This window comes from Phoenix dactylifera, chromosome 12, assembly GCF_051530095.1.
Source record: "Phoenix dactylifera cultivar Ajwa chromosome 12, Ajwa_hap1_PhDact_Kaust_v1.1, whole genome shotgun sequence".
Taxonomy (NCBI): Eukaryota; Viridiplantae; Streptophyta; class Magnoliopsida; order Arecales; family Arecaceae; genus Phoenix; species Phoenix dactylifera.
In genome coordinates, this window is record NC_143201.1 from 27366676 (window position 1) to 27389644 (window position 22969).

A 22969-nucleotide genomic window follows, 5' to 3' on the forward strand; every position below is an offset into this window, starting at 1 on the left:
CCCTTGGGCTCTACCGATCCCCCTTTTGTACCTTTAAAAAAAAAAGTGAACTACAGTATTTCATCTATCAGCTCTGAACTAATGAACGACTGACCAAGCTTGCTCCATTAGAAGAAACAGATAAACAACCAACCTGGAAACAGCTAGAATTGGTTCAAGCAGACACTGTCCCATCAACACATTAGTTTTAAACAACAAAATGGATCAGACAACCAGTATCCTGCTTTGGAGAAGGAAAAAAAAGATTCAACAATTTCTCTCTCCAGAAAAAGGAAGAAATATTTCAGAAAAAGGTAGCATCATTCTCATTCTTTCTTGCATAACGGGCTCGGAACCGAATTATCATCACCTGGAGCTCTGTGGATTTTCAGTGCTGCAACGTGTTGCCAATAACTTGAAAACTTTGAATCCACCTAGAATCTCGGTGCTATTGCTACAATTTAAGCATGGAAACGTAGAACTACATGTCTCCAAAAACAGACTTTCTAATAAACTTGGCCATCATCTCAATATAACAAATCTAGTAAAAACCAAACCTAATCAAGCTCTCATGTTCTTGGAGGACATGTAATAAAAACGGAACCTAATCAAATCCTTCAGCTACAAATAATGTCTCGACTAAATAGAAAAAGAAATCTATTACAGCAAATCACATGAAGCATCTGAAATAGGCCCCTTACCTCAGAAAGGTCCTTCATAACTTAAGACGAGCAGCAGCCAACTCTCTTTAGTGCAGAAACATCGTCCTTCACATTAATTTTCTCTCCTTTGCTGGGGACTGCAGAGGCGGAGTCATCAGCTGCCTCCACTGCCTTTTTGCTTACAATTCGATAGATCTGAGTCAATACCTCTGCAAAGGCATTTTCCACATTTGTTGCTTCCAGTGCAGATGTCTCCATGAAATAGAGCGACTCTCTCTCTGCGAAAGCCTTCCCATCTTCAGTTGAAACAGCTACAAGATGACGAAGATCAGATTTGTTTCCGACGAGCATAACGACTATGTTTGGATCTGTATGGTCTCTCAGCTCCCGCAACCAGCGCTCCGCATTCTCAAATGTCACATGCCGGGTAACATCATAGACAAGCAAAGCACCAACAGCTCCTCGGTAGTATGCACTGGTGATGGCGCGATACCTGCACTTAAATGTGAGTTAGACCAGCATAGCAGGTACAACATGTGATGAAACTTGTTAGAGTAGCTTGGTCAGAGATAAAACTGATGCATAAATTAGGTGTAAAATGGAATGATGTCTCAATAGTACCAGATCAAGCAAACTATAGCTTCACTCGATCCATCATAGTGTCCATGTCAGCTATCATACAGCAAGATGATCATGCCATGCATTCAATGTTGTTAAAAACCAGTTAACGAAAAAATCCAGCTGTGACATTAAAACAAGCAGACGTGGAGAGCTCTTAATGATACAATATGTCAATCAGTATATGTTCCAACTTACGAGAACATTAATACACCCGATCAAAGCATTCACACAGTCCTATGAAACTTTAGAATAGTTTTAAGCTTACAACTTCTAAAATTCTATATTTAGATACTATACCAAGGCACATAACCAATACTGGCCCACATTTTTGCTGAGGGTGAATGACATCATTTTTTTTTTTGGCAAATAGTCAATGGTACTACTAGTAACAAGCAGAACATGATTTTAACCTCCCCTAAATCCCCTTCATAGATACAAAAATGAACCATAGCATCAACAATTAGATACTCCTAATGACAATTTAACTTATATTTAGCATTTGCAATATTAATTTCTTATGAGAAATCATCATTCTGCTGAAAGCAGAGCAGATCCAAGTGCAAGGGCAATGAAAAGTTAGTACCAGATACTTGGGGAGCTCATGCACCTGAAAGCATTCACAGATATTATTCTTTTACTTATAATTTATATAGGCTATTACCACAAAAGATAATAATAAAAGCCAGATGGCAATCTATGCTAGCTTCCTTGTCTTTCACTAGATTAATTATAGCAAAAGGAGACACTCTATAGATTGTCAAGTAAATAATTTCTTCAGCAGCTTCATCATAAAAGAGGCTAGTGGTATAAAAAAATAGAAGGCATCAAGAACCAGAATCAGGAGGGGGAGCAACTGCTTAAAGTGAAGGGGGACAGGTTGAGATCTAGTCCTTTTTTGAGGTGTCTTGATAGTTGAGATTTAAGAAGAAGAAATTGGTCTCTTTCCTTTTTAGGGGGTGTTTAACTTGGTAATCAGAGCTTTGGATGCGGGCAATCTATGATTGAATGAACAGGTGAGCAAGGGATTGTCTTTCTCATGAAAGGCTGGGATCAATAGATATCAATCAGGAAGGGTATAGATTGTTTAGAAGAGAAAAAGGGCATACTTCATCAATAAGAGAATGGGATCAAGGTCCTTAAAATCCACTTACCTTATTATTTTCTTTAGATCAAGGAGGCCAAAGCCACCCCACTACTCTCCTGCTCGGTATCTGGGCAGTCTAAGATCAATTACATGCAGGACCAGGATCTTTTTGTCCCGTGCGTGTGTGTGTGTTGGTTGGTTTTGTGTGTGTGTGTTGTGGGGGGGTCCAAGTCTTGAGGGATAGCACCACTTCAGGACTCAAACTCCTCATCTCTTGCTTGGAAGCGAGAGGGTGTACCACTGAGCCAATGCTTAGGAACAGGAACAGACCTCTTACAATTTGGTCTTCAGAGCATCATAGAGTTGTAGGGTGGCGGCTTCAGGTTAATGAAGCTGATATACAAAGAGAGAGAGAAGTAGAAAAGGTTGCAGAGATTTGGTTTGAATGTTTTAAGATTTGTCTCTTCTGGCTTTGGTGCAAGGAGTGCAAATGGGAGCTTGCTATTCGGCGTCAAGAGTCACACGGGGATGGGGACAGTACTAGGTTAAAATGGAGGAATTAGAAATATGGAGGTTCTTTGTAAATCAGCCTAGATATAGGGTTAAAAGAAGTGATGGTTGAGTGGGTTCTTGCAGGGTAGATGAGATTCCTGTGACTAATTTATTAGTCTTATATATGGTAATTTTGATGAAAGGATGGGTTAATATTTGGGCCAATCTCTAGTTTCTTACATTGGTGGGCTCAAGCAAAGAATTACCAAGATGAATTACTTGTTCTAGAGACCCCTTCAGGAGTTAACAATTTAAGCGTAACTCTAAACAAAAATGGGGTATATCTAACCCAAGTGGCTTCTCTCAGAAGAACGGATATGATCAACTATCTGTTTCAAGAAAATTTATGGATGTTTTATATGAGTGGTTTTATGTTAATCAAAATTTAGTACACTATTAACTAATGCACCATTCACCCAAGGATTCAAGCTCCATGGAGAAGATATGAAGATGCAATCTGATGGTGTTGTAGGTGTTACAAGACAGGCTCAGCTTTTATCAGTGAGCCAGCGATCATAACGCTTGCCCGTTGATGGATCCATTAAAAATTGGGTCCTCTGGTTGAATAAATAATATCTTGCCAAGGAAATTTTTGAAGATGGGACAAGTCTTCATTGATCAATGGTGAGGATCATATATTGGTGCCTCATAATGAGAGGGATGTAAACAAGTGAACATGGAGTCTTTATTGATCAAATGTGTGGATGAGTACAGTAACCCCAGGGTGTCTCATATAACTTTGTTTGAGATCTAAGCAAGCATTAATGACTAAAATTAGCATTGTGAGAAAAAGGGATAGAAAATCTGGGATAATGATAAGTCAACTTTGATTTAATGCTTAAAGGCTGTGGATGGGGATCGGCTTTGGCTAGGTTAAGGATAATTTTCTGGTGGCTCAGATGACCAATAGGAGGATATCTAGAGTTGGAATATAGACAGGAGAGATGTCTGCACGCATGCATGAGAGGGAGGGAGGGAGGGAGGGGTAGAGAGAGAGAGAGTAGACATGTTATTTTTTCTGCGAAAACTAATGCAAAAAGAAAGCATATTGCATGCAACTTGACCTTGACAAATAGTGAGAAAAAAATGCAACCAAGGTAGCTAGTAAAATTATGTCATGTCTTACATTAAAAGATACAGATATTGAGTGTAAGGTTATAAATAACAAGCAGATGGGTAAACCTTGAAGTTGCCAAAGAATGGGTGAGAACATGTATTAAATCTGAAGGATTGATTTAGATTATTCAGTTTCAGAAAGGGCACAACCTTCAAGTTATTTTATCTATAGAAAACTAATGTTCCTAAGAAGTTTTAGTCTGACGAAGCTTTTTAATATCCAAAAGTTTCTAATTCAAAATACCTTTTTCACGGAAAAAAAAATATTATGGCCAGCTTGAGATGAAAGCCAGAGCTATTAATGTTTGAAAGCATGCCAATCAGGCATGTTAGGACACAAAAAGTTTCTTGACTCTTCAGAATTAGTTCATTCATTCAATAATGTATTAACAATGAAAAAGGATTCATAAGACAATATTTTCCTATTTTAAAGAGTCCTAAGAAGTAGCTTCAGTCCGAAGAAATAGATAGGTGTGCATGGGGGCAGAGGCTATGATTATCGGCCCATAACAGAGAAAGGTGATGTCACAACTAAACCATTAAATGTCACAAACTTGAAAACAAGGTTAATAATAGATTATGAACCATTATACTGAAGATGCAAACTAAAATATATCCATGCCCTCTGCACAGTTGAAAAGGGATGCTACAAGGCTAAATAACAAGCAGGCATCAATGAAATGCCACAGAATGGGCAGCATCAAGATCAGACATGCAGTCCAGATACCATAACATTGTAACAGATCTGGATGTATATATTCAGTGCAGAAGAACAAGGAAATTGGTCTTTTGCTTATTGTTGAAGGAATCTTATTCAAAAATATTATCAAAGAGAAAGATTTGGTTAGTTCCAGAGTGCTAGAGGATATACTAATAAATCATATATTGGCCATAAAGATGAACCAAAATTCATGGACATGCCGTGCAACAGAACAGAGACCTATTACAAGCATTAGTCACAGAATATATTAATAGAGAACAACAAGTCTTCAATAAGTACAATGGTAAAGCAAAGTACAATAAGTACAATGGTGAAGAAAACTAGTAACAAGATGAGACAATGCTTGCAGTAATTAATCTTTATGGCAGCACATAACAAGATAATAGAACAAAAGATTCTAAAGCAGAGGAATAAAAGCGAAAGAAAGATGGCACAGGACTAACATATATCCAGAAAGATGCTTTAGTATGTCCATACTATTAGAGGAAAAAAAGCATGTACAAGAATTGGAGCTCATGCTCAGCCGACACAAGATAAAGCCTGAAATGAAAAAAATTGAGACAGCAACAAAATATCCAGCTATGAAATTGGCTAAGATCATGAGTTCAATGCAGAATCCATAGGGGAATGAAATAACAAAGAATTGATACGTTCAATGAATTGGCAATACTCACCAAAACAAAATACATGAGGTTTTTAAACAAGCATGCAAATGAATGTAGAGAAGCTTAATAGAGAAGCTTAACTGAAAAGACAGACCAAACTCTTTTGGGAAAAGAGCAAGCTTAATATGATTTGCATGTTTCCCACAAGGAGACAATGCAATAACTATATACCAAGTCAAATATAAAAATCAACTGAGATAACCAAGTGTGTCGAGGAGAGGATGGGTGGAGCAAGATAGAGAATAATGGAAAAGAGCCTGACTGAAGCCCAATCTTCTCATTGCAAAATCAGTGATGGGCCATCTAATTTAATAGTAACATTGCTGTCTTAAAGAATGGACCTGGCAAGAAACACACAGTCAACCTCCCTAAGCATTGTAAACAAAAGAGTTTAGGGTTGCACTCTGTTTGGATACTTAACAAATTATGACCTTACTGATATGATACATACACTTTAGGAGGGATACAAATAGCACTAGGTCAGCCCAAAGGGCCACCAAGATGACAGGATTAAATGAGCCAGGTGACTCAAAGACTAAGAGAAGTAAACCAAGTTGGTTAGGTTTATTAGGCCTAAATAGGTATAAGGTCAGGCCCAGTTCAATCCTAACACAACCAAAAGTTTGACCTATTTATCATGTTATATATCATCATACATGAAAAGGGATTGACAAAGAATATTTATTATTTTATATATGCATTCTTCATGTGTCTTTCACTCTATAAACAAGTTTAGAAAGAAATAAAACATAATGATAGTGTAACTACCAAAGCTGAAGTGCAATAATCAGTACGAACAAATAACTTATAGGCTGGAATGGTTTCCAAACTCTTTCTCCAATTTCCTTCAACGTGATGAAGGAAACCCTACTGTAGTAAAGCAACTCTTTGCAGGACCAAATAAAGGAAATTGCTACAATCTCTTGCGTCTCCCCCAGCCACCCTCCACCCTGGTGGGATCTCTAACTGGCAAAGGAATGGGATCAAATCCTAAATGATACAACACCTAAATCTTTCGCCATAAGGCCAACACTAAAACCTCTGATTGCTGTCTTACCAATCTTGAAATCCATCACCTAAGATGCTTCCTTCAACTTTCCCTCTTAGATAGGGACTTCTTTGTTATTTTTGCAAATGTGGGTCAGGGGGATAGTGGGGACATGGATCCATGATGAGTTGGATCAAGCCCAAGTCTGGTCATCAAGTTGCGAGTCAGGTTAGGACCAGACTAAAGTCGGTTGATATGATCGAATGAACACTGATGGATTGTATAGTTGGTTCAATATGGGGTTAAGTTACAAAAATTGATTTCTAGCATGGGCATGAGTTCTAAGAATTTATGTACATATTATGCATGTTGGAATTTTTAAATTATTTCCTACAGATATGTACTTACATGTCATATATTAGTATTTCGAAGCCATTTCTTATGTAAACATCCTAAGCTTGCATTTATGGATCGACATGGATTCTATCCATTATGTTTGCAGTAGCAACCTTTGCTTTGGGTTGTTGCTACAGCTGGCCTCTATATAAGAAGCCCAAGCAACTATGAATCTTCAGAAATTTCTTTAAAAGGCACTTCCACTATCTAAAAACTCTTTTAGATCATAGTTGGGCAACTTAAACGCGCTTTCAACTAAGCTTTGAAGAAATTTTTCAGCTTATCACCATCAAACAAATCGAAACTTGCGGTATGTAAAGAGAAGCTGAGCTAGAACTCAATACTTGTGAGGCCATTAGAAATGCTTCCATGAATAATGTGTTGCAAACATCTATCCTGCAATGGTATTAACTTCTTATCTCCTTCCTGTTGCAAGAACTCAACTTGCCAGCAACATAATGGAGACAGTTTGTATCATCATTTATATGACCTAGAATAAACCTAGGTAAGTATTTAAATCTCCTAGGATTTTCCTCACCAAAAAAAAAAAAATCTGTTACTCTTCTTGAATTCTAAAACTGATCATTTTGATAAATATGCACCACAGTTCGATATTAATAGTTGTCATGCCTCTGATGAATATTTTTCCTAGAAAATCTACACTCTATATCATGTCCTATGGTAGGATGATCCTGGATATGCAGAAGTGGGGATCAATGCGAAGTTGATAAGTCAAGAGTTATAGTATAAGTTAAACAATGCGTTATTTTTAACCTGGAAAGATGGACTACCTAGTGGGACTTCATCCAAACAGCCATGTTGATCCACCATTCAGATAAGGGAACTGTTTCCATAATGCTGAACCAAGAGAGATGTTTACAAGTGATCTGAAATATTTATATCCACGAATCATTCTTTGAAGTGTTGAGTGACTCTTATTTGGTGTTCTCATCCTCAGATCTAGGAAGAGCCTCTTTCCATGTAATTTTTCCCCACTTTTGATTTCAATTTGTCCCCTGTTCGATGTTTCTAATTCCACCTTACCCAGAATCAAACGGCTCTGACATGCACTCACCTACTGGCACATACCCCTCTGGAGAGCATGATACATTCAGTGAGCTTCCATAAGATCAAGAAACACAAACATATACACTAAGGCGGTGCCAAGAATGTAGGATACCGGCAAATCATGCGTCTAGCATTTCTAGCACATCATGATCTCAAGGGACCATTATCCAAGACCGAGATCTCAAAGTCCAGGCTACTGATCTAACATAAGAATAAGCAGATCATGGAATTTAAAAAAGTGCCAGTACTAGATCGCAGCAACTAATCTCATTAATAGATGTTCCAAAGAAACCCTTACTAGTAATAAGTTACAATCAGTAGATCCTCGACTCTAACACCCACTTAAGCGCTTGCCCTAACTCAAGAAAATACGTGATTCTTCGGAACAAAGCAAAAGAAAAGAAATAGATACCTTTCTTGGCCGGCGGTGTCCCAAATCTGGGCCTTGATGACCTTGCCGTCGACGTTGAGGCTGCGGGTGGCGAACTCGACGCCGATGGTGGACTTGGACTCGAGGCTGAACTCGTTCCTGGTGAACCTCGACAGAAGATTCGACTTCCCCACCCCTGAATCCCCGATCAGCACCACCTTGAACAGATAGTCGTAGTCGTCTTCCGTCCTGTAACTGGCCATCTCTCTCTTCCTTTTCTTTTTTTCCCTCTTCCCTTTCTCCTCCCTTCTTCTTCTTGGATCTTAGTCTCAGCTAAGAAGAAGAACAAGAAAGGAAGACAGGAGCTTAGGGAAGAGAAAAGCGCGTCGATCTCGCACAGCGGTGGTAGTGGCTTCCCGTCTGTCTCTTTCCCGATTCCGTTTTAATAGGGGAAGGCGAGATTTTGGTCGGCTCGTGCTGGATTTTTCTTTTTACACGGGGAAGCGAGACGGGCCATGGGGCCATGAAGGCGAGATTGTTTCAGAGATGGGCTTCTTGATGAAAAGGGTTGTGGTTTGAGCCGTCTGACGATGCTCCCATGGGATGACGAGGGATACAGGGATATATGTGGAGACAATAATATCCTTCGAGTATCCCAATTTATCTAAATATAAATAAAAATTTTAAAAAATAATATAATTATTATATTTCTGATCCAAAGGATTATAGTAACCACCATATGTTCACAGAAAATTTTGTCCACAAGCATGTAAGATATGTGATCATGATATCATAAATCAAACAGTAAAATAATTAATCAATTAATTAAATCTAAAATTATATAATTAAAATTTAAGCATAATATATCATAAAATTTTAAAAATATTTAATAATCGATTTTCAGATAATCTAGCAAGAGTCTCTGTAGGATAGCTATCTACCTATAATAAATTGACCAAAGCTACAAACACTGCTACTTATTTCAAAGCTTCAAACATTATGTTTATAGTTTTGTAAAATATCTAATTATACAAAGTAAAGTAACTAAAGAGAATGATTTCATAACATTTGTGGATCTTATGGCATCTTGTTTCCATAACAAGATATAATTTGCCGATAAAAAAATTCAAAAATGGCATTTGAAGCTTGCATCTCTCTTAGACGAGTCATATATAACTAATGCCCACACAAGAAGATCCAGTCTAGTGGATAATGCTGTTCTTCTTAACAAACAAGATAACATTGTTCTTTATTTTGTTGACGAAGTACGTGATTTTAATAGATTTTAATCATTCTTCTCTGTGGAGTGTACATGAAGACACTGATTTGGATGGTGAGACTTGTGCTTCAAGATTGACTGATTTTAATAAATCTCCAACAAATTCCAACACGATCTCTAGATTCCGTTTTAGCATTTTAATTGGCGACAGAACCACATGAGTCTTAAAATCCTCATGCTCTAATTGCATGATAAGTGGTTGAAAAGCTTCACGAAAAGCTCTAGACAACCTGTCCTTTGCATTTAGAACTGTTTTCACATACAGTTCAAGGAATACGGTTGCATTAAGAAAAAACCCAGATCCAAAATCTTCATTCGAGCCTTAATATCTAGGTACAGGTTAGGTTGGGTCGAGTCAAATTTTAGTAAATCTAGACCTGATTCGAAAAGTAGAACGGATCCAATTTTAGAATCCGACTCGACCCCACGGTCCTTTAAAATGGGTCGGATCGGGTCTAAGTGGTTGGGTTGGATCGGGTCATAGATCAATCCGACCCATTTGTAGCTTAGGTCCACTTGACTGGTTCAATATCCATATTTATATCCATCAAAGAAAGCACGCATATATAGATATGGATAGACAACTATCCGATCCATATTCGAATATTCGATTCTATGTATGATCCTATTTAATTTTATATAGTACTTATAAAATATTAAGAAAAATATATAACCACATTAATGCACTACTAACTTGATTTATCATCGACTTAGTAATATTTCTGATTCTATAGTTATAGATGTTAATTATCTGACTTATATATATATATTTATATTTATACTTTTAGTATCTGATTTGTATCCATATCCATTTGAAATAAATATAAATATAAATTTTTAAATCCGACTAATATCTGTATCTGCATCTGCATTCGTCAAAAATAATAAATATAAACATAAATATATCTGATGTCCCATTTGGTTTCAACCCTAAGGAGCTGGTACCTACAGGTTGTTTGACCATAGAGGGCACTCATTGCCTTCAATGGTCAATAACAGCTTGTGATGTAACTTTGCCACGGAGGGCAGTTGTTGCCATAATGTGTTGCATTTCCCAAATGTTTAAGAGCTTGAAAACAAGCTTCTACAACGTGTACGTTTCACACCTTACGGTGGTCGTGCAGACTGTTTGTTTAACATGAGAGTGAGGCTCATGTGAGTTCGAGGATATGGAAAGGCTATTGTGTGAACAAATAATGCAAGAATAGGCGCTTGCCCAAAGATGGCTCGTTAAGCAGTGTTGTTCATGTTGTAGAGATTGAAAATAGCTTGCAAGGGAGCCACAGGGAGAATCTTCACATGCCGTGGCATCCTAGTTAAAGTATAGACTCCATTTGCCTCAACTGCAATGCTTCAGCCATTAAAATTTATTATAAGTTTTATATGTTGGGCTTGCACTCTTATTAAATGATTATAAGTGATTTCATCTTGCAATTTATTCATGTGTCAAGTCTAAACCTGATCAAGGAAGAGATCGATGCTCGTCTACATCAAACACAAATTATATAGATTCTTGATCTCATCCGAGAATGAGCCTCCAGGCCTACCTAATGTCGTGGCACTCCCACTCAGAACCATGAGGTCGTTAATTTAATCCATATTTTGCAGAAATTTAAACTGCAACCTTATTCTAAGAGGCTTTTTTTGCACCTAGATGGCCCCCCGGACGACAAGCGGGACAATAAAAGAAAAGATTATGATATATATATATATCTTTAATAAAATGTCTTTTAATTGAGATTAAAATTTATATGCTAAGCTTTGTAATTCAGTGGATAAGTAAAATTATTATACTGACCTTGCCTAGGTGTCCATGAATTTTGGAACCTGTGACCTTCGACATTAGCAAGCCTCGAAATCATGCAGAACAAGTCCCTGATTTGATTGTACATGCAAGAATTGCAATCACTCAAGGAACAACAAATGCCAAATTGAGCATGTTATTATGCAAGATTTCTATTATTTCAACGAAGGTAGGGGTAACTTGTGCTTTTGCCATCAAACTAGGCCGGGGCCTTGGTCTTGTCTGCACCCATTTAGGCCTTATGATAACGTGGACTCAAGTCTGAATCCAAACTGCAAGCGCATATTTGAGTTCAAAAAAATGGGATACAATTAAACATTTTGGTCAAGCTCAAACTTGAAAACTAATATTCCGAGCACCTTGTTTATGATAATGACAATAATAAAGTTAGATCTTGGTGCTAATGATAATTAGCATCACAATAACTTTCCTGCAAATGGTTTCGTTAGACATTCTTATATGCTTATTTTTATTTGTTCTTTAGTGCTTTTTTTCATTTAGATATATTTTAAAATTGTTTAAATACAAAGGCCTTCAATTAAATTATCCTTGGATCCATTGTATTGTATCTAATTTCTAGGAGACTAGTCTGATGAAGCTCGATCATATCTTATATTAATCAGTAATTATTTAGATTGTTGAAATGCGAACAGATTTACTTTTTTTTTTTCTTTTTTAATGTAAAGATGTAAAGTCCATCACAAATTTGTTGATTCATGGCTTCCATGTACTCCCTCAAATAGAACCTAAAACTCTCATTGAGATATCCAATAACCGCTTGACATCCAACCTACCTTATTGGTACTGGATCCATATCAGATACGAATCTAATCCATCTTGCCATCCAAATTCAGATCTGGTAACTTTTGAATCCGTATCTCGTAACTTTTTTAACGCGGTCTTGGATTTGGATTAGGATCTGGCGCAAATTCCATTTGTTTGCGAGGTTGCCATCCTTCCATGCAATTCGGCAACTTATTCCGAATGAAAAAAAAAGGGGAGAAAACTCTGAAATCGGCAAACTCACTCCACAATCATGCTTCCCACGTCCTCTCCATTATTTAACGCAAACGCCGACATCCACGTCCTTTTTCTCCCTCGCTTCCACCCACTTCTGATCTCAACTCTCCACCTCTCCGCTGTCGGACGCACTACCCTCTCAAATCATCCAAAATAAGCTCTCCACCTTTACAACTCGAATCCATTTCCATCTCCTCCCGTGCGTTCAGTTCACCAATGTCGAGCAGCAGTTCAGAGATCACGACTCCATCTCCATCCCATGAAGCCTCCCCTTCAAGAACGGTCCAACTCGTCCCGCGAAGGGTCTCCGACGGCCTCCTCGTCAAGTTCGCCGACACGTCGGAATTCGACTTCGAGTACGAGAAGAGCGGCCTGTGGTCGCCGCCGGTGCCGCGCGGTGCCTTCCTCGGCTCGCCGATGCGCACTGAATTGATCGCCGCGCTCAGGGCCGCCTCCGGAAGGCGGCGGCGCAGAGACAATTCTTGTTTCCATGTGAGCATCGAATAAGAATATTTTCTTCAATCTTGCTCTCTTCTTAGACGGTAGGCTAAAATGTGTCGTGGCGAAGGTATTAGCTTCTATCACATTGCTTCTGTTTTCCGGTTTGCAGGTCTTTTGGGGCACATGACACGGACCAATGTTGCTGCGTTGGGAAATGGATCCGGATTTGGAGATGAGGAGCCTGGATTTTTTGCAACTTAATCTGTGGTTTATATATTTTCATTTCTTCTTCTAAATTTTTAGTGATTGATGTATACAGTAGTTGCAATCTATGAGTTTGTAATGGTCATTTCCACTCAATCTTTTGTTTTCAATTCATATTCTCATATTGTGTCCTGTAGTCAAAAATTGGAATTCTATCATGTCTTTTCTTCTTTTCTTCACCATTTTACTTTGGTAGGTGTTGGATGAACACCAGATCTTATATTGGTATTTGACTAGCAGAAAACTTGAAATACCAGCAAATTTCGCCCGGCTTAAAAGCGACGTTAAAAGATACTGAAACATTGCATTAAAGGAAGAGAGTTCCAAGGACACAGGAAAATAGAGACTTCTGAAAATTGCAAAAAAACCAAAGAATATGTGACAAAATTGCAAACCATATGCAATTCTAGGGAGCATGCGTTCGCCGTCATCAGGAACAACACATTATGCTCACCCTGGACAAACGGGCACTTATTGAAAGGGAAAAGCCACTACAAATTTCAAATCTCTCGTTCATACCTACTTCTTCAAGAACTAGTTATGAAAACAGGGAACTTTTGTATGTTCTCATCTTACAAATAGTTATATTTCTTATCATGAATGGTTACTTTGACAGAAGTTCCTACTTCAGAAAGGACATCTGTGCTTCAAGATTTCAGTAAACATCCTACTGTCACTATGTTCATGTTTTGGAGCATGCTGCTCGTATCCCTAATCTGAGGCATGCGAAACAATTCATTACCAGTCATAACAAGTTATGCCTTACATGAATTTTGGTTGATAAATAAATAAAAGAGTGCAATGATGCTACTAAGCAAAATATGTGCACTTTCAGATAAATTTTCTTCTTTCATGTTCAGTTTCAAGCGCTCTTTTAATTGCCGGGTCATGTGGTTGGAATGCAATTAACAAAGTTGCCAAACATTTCCTTCGTTGAACCCTTTGTTTCTAGAGTAAGAGATAAGTAGTAGCATATTGGAAACAAACTCGGTTTATGTGATTTGTAGGATTTTGATGAGAAATTATACAGCATTTTTTCAAAAATGATACAAAAGCATAGAACACAAATTGCTGCTCGCGTGAAAACAGAAATACCTGAGAACACAGCTTCTCTGTTCATAGAAAACATTCTTTCACCTGGGTCCTGATAAAAGTGCTGCCGATTGTGGAGGTGAAGCTTCCAAATGATTCGCATTGCTCGGCATCACTGGAGTTGTAGTGACAAAGTTATAGTCCAAGCAAGTTTCTACGTTCATTGCACCTTCTAAAACCTTGACTACGGTTGACATGGAAGGTCTTTTATTGCTATCTATTTGCAGACACCACATTGCGAGTTGCATTAGTTCAATAACTTCTTCACGATGCAATTGCATATCATTGCTACGGTTGTCGACAAGATCCAATAATCTATCTTCTTTAATCTTTTCTTCCAATAAGCTAATTAAATGAATACTTTCTTCAGGCTGGGAATAGTCCAAGTTCTTTCTTCCACACACAATTTCCATGACTACAACACCAAAGCTATAGATGTCCACCTTTTCAGTAATTCTTGATGTTAGCCATTCAGGTGCTAAATACCCAGGTGTTCCCCTCATTCTGGTCATCACATAGCTCTGATCCCTGTCGATCAGCTTAGCGAGCCCAAAATCAGAAACCTTAGCATTGAAATTGTCATCTAAAAGGATATTTTGTGGCTTAATATCTAGATGTGCAATTCTTTGCCTGCATTCTTCGTGAAGGTAAGATAGTCCCTTGGCTATATGAGTGATAATTCTACGTCTCGTCTGCCAATCGAGAGCAACAACTTGATTTCTGTAGAAGATCCACTTGTCCAATGATCCATTACACATGTGCTCGTAGACTAGAAGCCGATATGATCGCTCGGCACAGAACCCTATCAACCTCACCAGATAAATATGGTGAATGCTACCAATTGTCTGAACCTCTGCTAAAAATTCCTTCTTTCCCTGACCAACGCCATCCAAGCGCTTCACCGCTACTCTCATATCGCCCAACTTTCCGTCAAAAACAGACCCAAAGCCTCCTTCTCCTAGCTTTTTGCAGAAGTTCTCGGTGGCTACTTTCAGTTCTTCAAAAGAAAACCTAGTTGGCATTCCTGGTAGCTGATCAAATTGATCCTCTTCTTCCATATGTGAATTCTTTTTTCTCATGAAAAAAACAGTAAGGCCAGCTACAAGGAATACGGCAAATAAAGCTCCAAGAGTGGAACCCAGTATTGCTCCAGCACCCATTACCTTCCCTCTAGAAGATGGAGAACTCACTGTCCCATTATTGGTTGCTCTAGGGACAATCTGGACCTTAACATATGCATTTGAATTGTAATGAGTTACTGTAGGCTGATTGTTCATCAGCGAGAACAACTGCGACGGCAAGAAACAAGTACCATCAGAAAGATTTTGGTCATACCGAAAAACAGCAGCTTTGCAAGAGCAATTTTTTAAGCATGCCTGCTTGCAACTCTCTTCATTTTTCAGATTCACGCTATCAGACGAAGAGAAATAAGCAACATCCTTGAGAGCCAAGAGCTGGTGATCTTGCAGCGATTGGCAAGATAGAGGAGTCACAAGGGAGCAACCAAGACTCGGTTGCCTATCATCAATCTGTCTGAAATAATTCGAACTGACATTGGCGCTGGGACAGCTGCACTGCCCGTTATCAGAACAAATTCCATACGGTCCGCACACTGTGGGATAGGCACAATTATCCGGGTAAAGGCTCAAAACATCATCCACAATGCTCCACCCTGTTGTTACCCATTCATAGAGTTTCAAATGCCCGTCTGACTCCAGCCTCATATACTGGACCGATGATGCTGAAGGCAACGTGATACTTTTATCCGGCACACCCGGTTTGGTAAATGAAGCAAAGATTGCGAGGCTGCCATTAGTGAATGTCACGTAGGCAGACTTGTTCTCTGCTTTCGGTTTACTGACTGTATAACTATAGTACTGCTGGGGAGGAGTCGAATCGGCAAAAGCTCCCAATCCATTAGGGAGAACGGTGAGGTATAACTGACCTCGAGTCCAATTCGTGGCGGAGATGTTGGCTGTCAGCCTCTGCCCCTCCCTCAGCGTCTGCCCAGGAACCAGCGAGTCAGTCGGGTGATCGAATGACTGCCAAATTGATGCATTCTTCCGATCAAAGAGCAGCAGATTTCCGGATGCCGTGATGTTCATACCCACGACGGATCGGCCTGACGTGTTGGTGGACCAGACAAGGCTACCGTCGGCGTCCCGGAGGACCAAGTCCCCATCTTCGGTGAAGTGGAGGGTGGCGTTCTCGCGGACGGGGCGGTCCCGATTGGCGGACCACACGACCTGTGGGGAGCCTACCACGGGGTTGGTGATATCGGCGCCGCTGTTGGTGTAGACGATGAAGACGGCGAAGAGGAAGGCGTCGCAGGCGGCGTTGCAGAAGCACAAAAATTAGAAAGGTTCTCGCTCATGAGATCATCAGCATCAATACTAGGTCGCATACTAGGTCACAAAAATTGGACACTTAAATGCCCCAATCGAATCCAGCCTTGTGTACTAAACCGATGATGCTGAAGAAAAGTTGATTCTTTTATCTGGCACTCCTGGTTTGGTAGAGAGAGCATAATTATATTGCAGTATTGCAAATAATAAGTGCCACAAAAGGTAGATTTGTTCTCTGCTTTAGGCTCAGTGAGTCCGTAGTGGTAGTAAATCTGGAGAGGACTAGGATCAACAAAAGCATGCAATTCATCAGTAAGAACGGTGAGATAGAATCGAGTTCGAGTCCAATTCATATTGGAGATGTTGGCACTGAGCCCTAGCCCCACCCTCTTTGATTGGCTAGCAAGCAGTTAGTGCAAACTTTAGTCCCATTCATCACGGAGATGTTTTGAGTCCTCTCTTCCATTAAGTAAACCTGTTAATGTTGCAGGAAACAATTCTGAGAGATGTGTACCTGAACACACCAAGTGCAATGACGAGTGGGAGAGTGATGAAGATGGCTAAGCATCTGAATAAATCTCCCAACATCATGGATGGCGATGGCAAGGTGACGAGCTGCCTCTGCCTTTGACAGCATCAAGATCTTAAATCTCAGACCCGCTACCCTAACATCAAGCGTGCCATTCTGCAAGCAGCTACCTATGTGCAAGAGGTCAAAGCAAAGTGCAGTTGAGGCCAGGTTCCTCACAGCATCATCATCCAAGCTCATAAAGGCAAGCAATACTCACCAAAGCAAAGCTAACGCTGATGCCAAGGATAATCGGAGGCTGCAGTATGTCAGATATAACCTTGCACTCAATGTTGGGGGATCGGTGGAGCTCCAGTGAGCAGCCAAAGAAGCCGGGGAAGCCGAGGAGCTTCCTCGTGAAGTTGTAGCGGACGAAATAGAGGGAGGGAGTCAGCCTCTAAAGGTATCTCTTTCTCCTATGAGTGATTTTTGGTTAGATCAGACCCACCACTTAGCCGGTGGGCAAGTCCAATCGTAGAGAAACATGCACGGGGATGTACAAATTGGAAAAAAGCGCAATAGACGTGCCTCCATGCATGGTGCTTCGTAGTTGGACTGGTCCACTGACTCAGCGGTGGATCCAATCTAACTAAAAAAGCAGCAAGTTGGTGGCCATGGCTTTATAGTAGAGCTGGTCATGTGCCGAGGTAGTCTATTGTTCCCTTTTTAATGATTGAAGACATTAGGCTTTTGCTCCAAATAGGATAAGAATCACTGAACCAGTGGCATGGGATCCTTAGTTTTACTCTTAGGATGCATTGTTCGGGGCTTAGGAGCTTGATGCTAGTTTCTTGAATAAGTTGTTGGGCCATTGCTGGTTCTACATCTAAGTTCCAAGCAAAAAACAAATCGGGCCTGGTGGGCGGGCCTGGGACTAGCTCTACAAATTGGGGTTGGGCCTGGACATAAATTTAAGCCCTATGGTCGAGTCGGGCCGGGCTTGGGCATATCCATCGGGCCTAACTTTTGCTATAGATCCCGGCCCAGGTTTTGATCTGATCTATTTTGTAGGCATCAAGGAGGTGGAAGAGAATGCAAACGAGTCTCTTGTATTGGAGGTGACATTTCACATCCTCCTTATGCTCTGCTTTCTTCCCATGTGTCTTCCTATGGTCAGGACTCTTATGAACGGATCCTTGTATATCGTCATTAAACATATATTTAGAACAATATAATTTAGCATTTTGGAGTTTGACTCCGATCAGAAAAGCTTGACAAACCGACTCAACTATGAACAATGAAGCATTAAGGTTTCCTAAATTCAATTTTTCTCAGAAAACCGTTAACGCAAAGGAAAGGACCTTTAGGAAAATGCGCAACATGGAATTGGTGTCTGGTTGCATATGTAGGGGGTGCAACTAAATTGAGTTGACTAGCGCACAGACAAGGTTGGATTTATCGATTTAAGGGGCCTTAAAATAAATTTAATTAAAAGTAATAAAAATTCAGATGTTTGTGAGATGAAATCGAATCTAATCTGAAGCACATCCATTTTACTTCAATAGCTCTCATTTAATAAAATGACCGAATAAAAAAAAAAAAGAAGTTTTAAGCAAGAATCTAAGACAAGGATGGAAATGGTATTCCATGCACAATCATTGATAAAAAAGAGATTACAGACTTATATTATCTCCATACCTAGTCTGGCTAGGTAGAGAGAAAAAAAGGTATATTTATGTTTTTAGAGAGAAAAAAGTCTGGAACAATAAAAATTTTAGCGTATGATAGAAAACTGGCAGCTGGGCTAATGCTCATATCCAAAAGGATTTGCTTCTGAAAACAATTGCATTATCTGTTCCACTAAAAGTTCCACTAGGTGCATACGAGCTACATAATTCTTTCAAACGGATACAAGTTGAGATACTTGCAATCCACAAAGAACGCTCATAAAGGATCTGATGAAAGCACTCAGAGATCCATTTGTCAGATTAGGAAAGCACCCGATGAGGGAAATACAGAATTGTCACAACCGATGAAGAACACTGTACAGGATTACAAATTATCCATGAAATTGAGCTCCCATTGCTCACCAAAACAAAAATTTCAAGCCAGTATATGGTAACCGAAGGAACTATAATTAGATGCATGATTATTTACAGGACATGTATAATATCACAGTATTCATTCATCTTTTCCTGCTACTTCCCCTCACCCAAAAGTATGAATGAAAGAATTTCTTTTTCTGAAAAAGCCTTAACCAGCAGCAACAATCATATAACATAGAAAGACTAGAACTTCAGGCTATAGCACCGGCACAGAAATGGCCATCGGCGCTGCAACAGACACAGCCCCGCTCCTAAAACTCGAACCACGCCTGAATGAGCTGGTCCTCGCTAACGTGCGATCGACAGCCCATCCACTTCCAAAGGCCATCGCCGCCGTCTGGCACATCCTCGCGAGCAGGGCTGCCTTTCTTCTCGCCCTCTTCGTCCCCGTGAACAAGATGGTCTGAATCAAGCCGCCCAGTGCCGGCATCCTCGCCACCCTCTGTGTCAAGGTGAATCCACCGCGCCGGCACATCTCCTGGAGTGCGGCGACCGCGTTCTCCTTCCCCTTTGCGGTTCCCCTCCTCATGAGTCCCACCAGGCTGCTGATTGCGGCCTCTTCGCTCCCGACTGCCTCTGCTACGATCGGCTGCTTCATGAGCAAGGCCAGCGCACCTGCGGCCTCTTCGGCCACCCCATCATCTCCCACTGCGCCCACCAATGCGGAGACTGCTCCCATGTCCATCATCCCAACCCAGCTCTGCGGGTGAGTCGACAGATTGAACAGCGCCATCACAGCATCTTTCCGCCCTCTCGGGCTCCCATCCATCAACATGTTTGCCAATGCCTCCACTGCACCTGGCTCATCCATGATCCTTTTCTTGTATTCGTGCACCGCCGACAGGCTGAACAACGTGGCTGCTGCATTCTCCCTCGCCTCCGGGGTCCGCCCTTGTCTCAAAACGTAAACGATCAACCTCAAACACCCTTCCTCATCCATAACTCGACTCTTGTTGCCATCGTAGATGGATATGTTCAATATGGCGGTCACTGCATTCTCCTGAGCAACTGGATTCGACGAACAGAGGAGCTGGGAGAGGAGTGGGATGGCCCCTGTCTCCGCGATGAACGCCCGGTTCTCCCTCCCAGTCTTCGCCAGCAACCGAAGCTCGCGGGCGGAGATGGTTCTCTCATCCTCCGACCCAGTTGAGAGCTGCCGAACCAAAATTCTAGCGGTCGCCCGATTGGCTTCGACTGCAGCCTTGCTGGCGCATGCGGCGGCAATGCTCTCGGGAGAAGCTTCGGCACTCTCCGGAGTGTCATAAGGTACTCCATGAGCGGTACACCACAGAGAAATTAGGTTTCTTAGGGCTCGATTAGGCACAAGGCGGCTGTGAGCGAGCATCTGGCCAGAATTAGGGCAGGTGCAGTGGCCTTCGTTGATCCATTCGGTGATGAACGAACGGTCGTATGTCTGACCGGTAGAGACGATCACCGGGTCTCTCATCAAATCAAGTGAAATCGGGCAGCAGAAGTCCTTTGGAATGGCGAAAGAGGAATCCATGCCCCCCCGGACGGCCAATCCGTTCCTCAATTTCTTTGCTGGATTGCTCCCTCTCTCGACATGGATTTCTTGAAATCCAAAAAGCAAGAACCTGCAATACCTCGTCAGAGCCACGACCCCGGCTAGAACGGGCGGATCGGCATCTTCCTCCTGGGTATAAATCTGTTCTTCCAAGAATTCGATCTCGCTTCGGCAAGCCATGCCATCTCGAATTCCCAACTGATCGACAAAAGCCGACCGCAGCTCCTCCGGATCCGGCACCTCGCCCCGCTCGAATTTTTCGAGGAAAGAGAAGATCTTGCGGCGGAGCTCCTCGTCCTCCGGATGGACATAGATCCTGGACCTCCTGGTCTGCCTTTGGAGGAGCTCGATCTGCTCCCGGACGTCGGCGGTGAGATGGAGGTCGTCGAGGGGGAGTACGTCGAGGAGCGTGGCCATCTCCTTGTTGAGGTCATGAAAGTAGCCGGAGATCTGGGGGTTCCGGAGGAGGAGCCAGAGCCGGCTGGACTGCGAGCAATACTCAAGAAGGAGCTTGGCCCGATAGACAAAGATGTAGAACTCTCTAAAGCAAAGGATCGCGGAGCGAGAGAAAGGAGGAGGGGAGGAAGGAGAGGAGAACGAATCTCCGAGGAATTCGAAGAGGGAAAGGAGGATCTCGACCTTCCGGACGAGGGATCGAGAGTTCCGGCGCTGGAATTGGGCGCGGGGGTCGGAGTGAGAGGCGACGAGGTCGGCAGCGAGGCCGGCGAGGATCTGGATAAGGGAGAGGTCGGAGAGGTCCGCCGGCGCGAAGAACGCCCCCGCGAGCGGCGATCTCCTCCGCCGTAGGGAGAGGAAGGCGAGCGCGGAGGACATCTCGTCGACCGCCGCTAGGGTTTCGCGTCCGCACCCAAAATCCAATATGACTATCAAAATCTCCCCCTTTTCTTCTTCTTCTTGAATTAAGGGGATGGGATTGAGGATTCTTAGGGTTAGGATTTGGTGGAAGGGAGGTGGGGGTGGGGATTGACTTGGTTTTTAACGAAATGGGAGGGAATGGTCGCCTAGGGTTTCTATATCGAGAAAAGTGCCGCTTTGGATCGCGGATTCTCAGATTCAGAAAAGGAGGTAAGAAGATTAATTAGAGAAACGTACAGAGAGGCAGCTGGCTGGCTCTTAAATTTGGGATTTTCCGGGTTGGTTGAGACTTGGAGCACGAAAGCCGACGGCGGTTTTCACAACCCCCGGCGCCACCTCAGCAAGGGTAGAGTCGAAACAAGAATGACGTTTTTCCAAGGTAATTGCGGTGCCTGTCGCTCGAAGGCGGGGTATTTTGGTCATTACGGATGGATTCTTTCTAGATAATACAGCGGGCGGGAGGTGGGGCGTGGCGTGGGATGGGGACTCTTGGAGCAAAGTCAAACGTATGCTTTCCGAATAAATAAATAAAAATTTATTCATATTTTGAGCGAGATCATGGATTCGGTGAGCGTACTTCCCAGGCCGGTCCGACAGCGCGGTGAGGAAAGCGGGTACTTATTACGGTATTTAAAATTTTAAAAGAAAAAAAATTAAAATAGCTTTATTTCACTTATTTTTAAAATATTTTGCGCATGCTTGCGACAGCGATCTAACAATTTTTGACCGTCTGTACGAAAAAAAAAAAAAAAATCAATTTTTGACCGCAGGAATGACCGTTGGATGACATGATTACGGTCAGAAAGAAAAGGCATTGGAAGCGACGAGAGTGGAAGTTCTTCCGGCTAACGTAGCTCTAGCCTGGAGCCCTCGCTGGTTCGCAGCGATATCTTAGTTGCAACATGGTTGAGGATTGCAACTAGGATCATTGGACTTTTTTTTATTTTTTGTAAGTAACTCTAATTTTAAAATAAAAAAAGCTGTTGAACTTACATGAGACACCTACCCCTATACTGAAACGAGGATTTGGGTTGTATCTTTTGCGCAAAAAAATGTTTTATTTTTTTTATAATATTAACCATTGAATTATATGACAACTATTTAAAATAAAATTTAAAATGCTTTGAGATCTATGAGGAGTACGATTCATTTGTTGAAATATACAACCCAATGCCTCAAATTGATACCCAAAGATCATAAAATATGGAATTACAACCGAGAGTAATACCCTTTAGGAATAACCAGCATCATACCTAGTGTAATAATTTCAGAAACTTCCTATTAAAGTAATAGACTTTAGAGCAATGATTCTAATTCAGCTGTTAGTCTATTTTAGTGACAAAAATAAAAGTCACCTGTTGGCAATTTTGCTATTCATGAATAATAATTTATATTCATATTTTATTTGCTATTTTTCAATGCAACGGCTAATAATGGTTGTTAGAATAGTCATCATTTTACTTTCAAATAAATTTATGAAAAAAGCTA

The 22969-nt window shown here is 41.2% G+C and overlaps 4 protein-coding genes across 4 annotated transcripts; 1 reads left to right on the top strand and 3 right to left on the bottom strand.

The window, feature by feature from the left end:
* Nucleotides 1-467: 467 nt before the first annotated feature.
* On the bottom strand, nt 468-8825 carry LOC120111938 (ras-related protein RIC2-like). Its single transcript, XM_039130353.2, has 2 exons — nt 8265-8825; nt 468-1134 (listed from the first exon to the last, which is right to left on the bottom strand). Exons 1-2 carry the CDS (start codon nt 8483-8485, stop codon nt 702-704), a joined length of 654 nt encoding a protein of 217 aa, XP_038986281.1. The 5' UTR covers nt 8486-8825; the 3' UTR covers nt 468-701.
* Nucleotides 8826-12289: 3464 nt separating this feature from the next.
* Nucleotides 12290-13499, top strand: LOC120112057 (uncharacterized). Its single transcript, XM_039130643.3, has 2 exons — nt 12290-12817; nt 12936-13499. The coding sequence occupies exons 1-2, from the start codon at nt 12542-12544 to the stop codon at nt 12951-12953; spliced, it is 294 nt and encodes a 97-aa protein (XP_038986571.1). The 5' UTR covers nt 12290-12541; the 3' UTR covers nt 12954-13499.
* A 506-nt stretch (nt 13500-14005) lies between these two features.
* On the bottom strand, nt 14006-16363 carry LOC103705662 (G-type lectin S-receptor-like serine/threonine-protein kinase SD2-5). The gene has a single exon (XM_008793213.6). The coding sequence runs from the start codon at nt 16225-16227 to the stop codon at nt 14164-14166; it is 2064 nt and encodes a 687-aa protein (XP_008791435.3). The 5' UTR covers nt 16228-16363; the 3' UTR covers nt 14006-14163.
* Nucleotides 16364-19091: 2728 nt separating this feature from the next.
* On the bottom strand, nt 19092-21829 carry PUB17 (plant U-box 17). The gene has a single exon (XM_008795939.5). It carries the CDS (start codon nt 21437-21439, stop codon nt 19277-19279), a length of 2163 nt encoding a protein of 720 aa, XP_008794161.3. The 5' UTR covers nt 21440-21829; the 3' UTR covers nt 19092-19276.
* Between the last annotated feature and the right edge of the window lie 1140 nt (nt 21830-22969).

What these genes read in the sequence shown, in the direction of transcription:
- PUB17 (XM_008795939.5), bottom strand. Translation starts at nt 21,439, where the DNA reads ATGTCCTCCGCGCTCGCCTTCCTCTCCCTACGGCGGAGGAGATCGCCG.
- LOC120112057 (XM_039130643.3), top strand. Translation starts at nt 12,542, where the DNA reads ATGTCGAGCAGCAGTTCAGAGATCACGACTCCATCTCCATCCCATGAA.
- LOC120111938 (XM_039130353.2), bottom strand. Translation starts at nt 8,485, where the DNA reads ATGGCCAGTTACAGGACGGAAGACGACTACGACTATCTGTTCAAGGTG. An exon ending in GACACCGCCGGCCAAGAAAG is followed by an intron (nt 1,135 to 8,264) that starts GTATCTATTTCT and finishes ATTTAAGTGCAG; the next exon opens with GTATCGCGCCATCACCAGTG.
- LOC103705662 (XM_008793213.6), bottom strand. Translation starts at nt 16,227, where the DNA reads ATGAACATCACGGCATCCGGAAATCTGCTGCTCTTTGATCGGAAGAAT.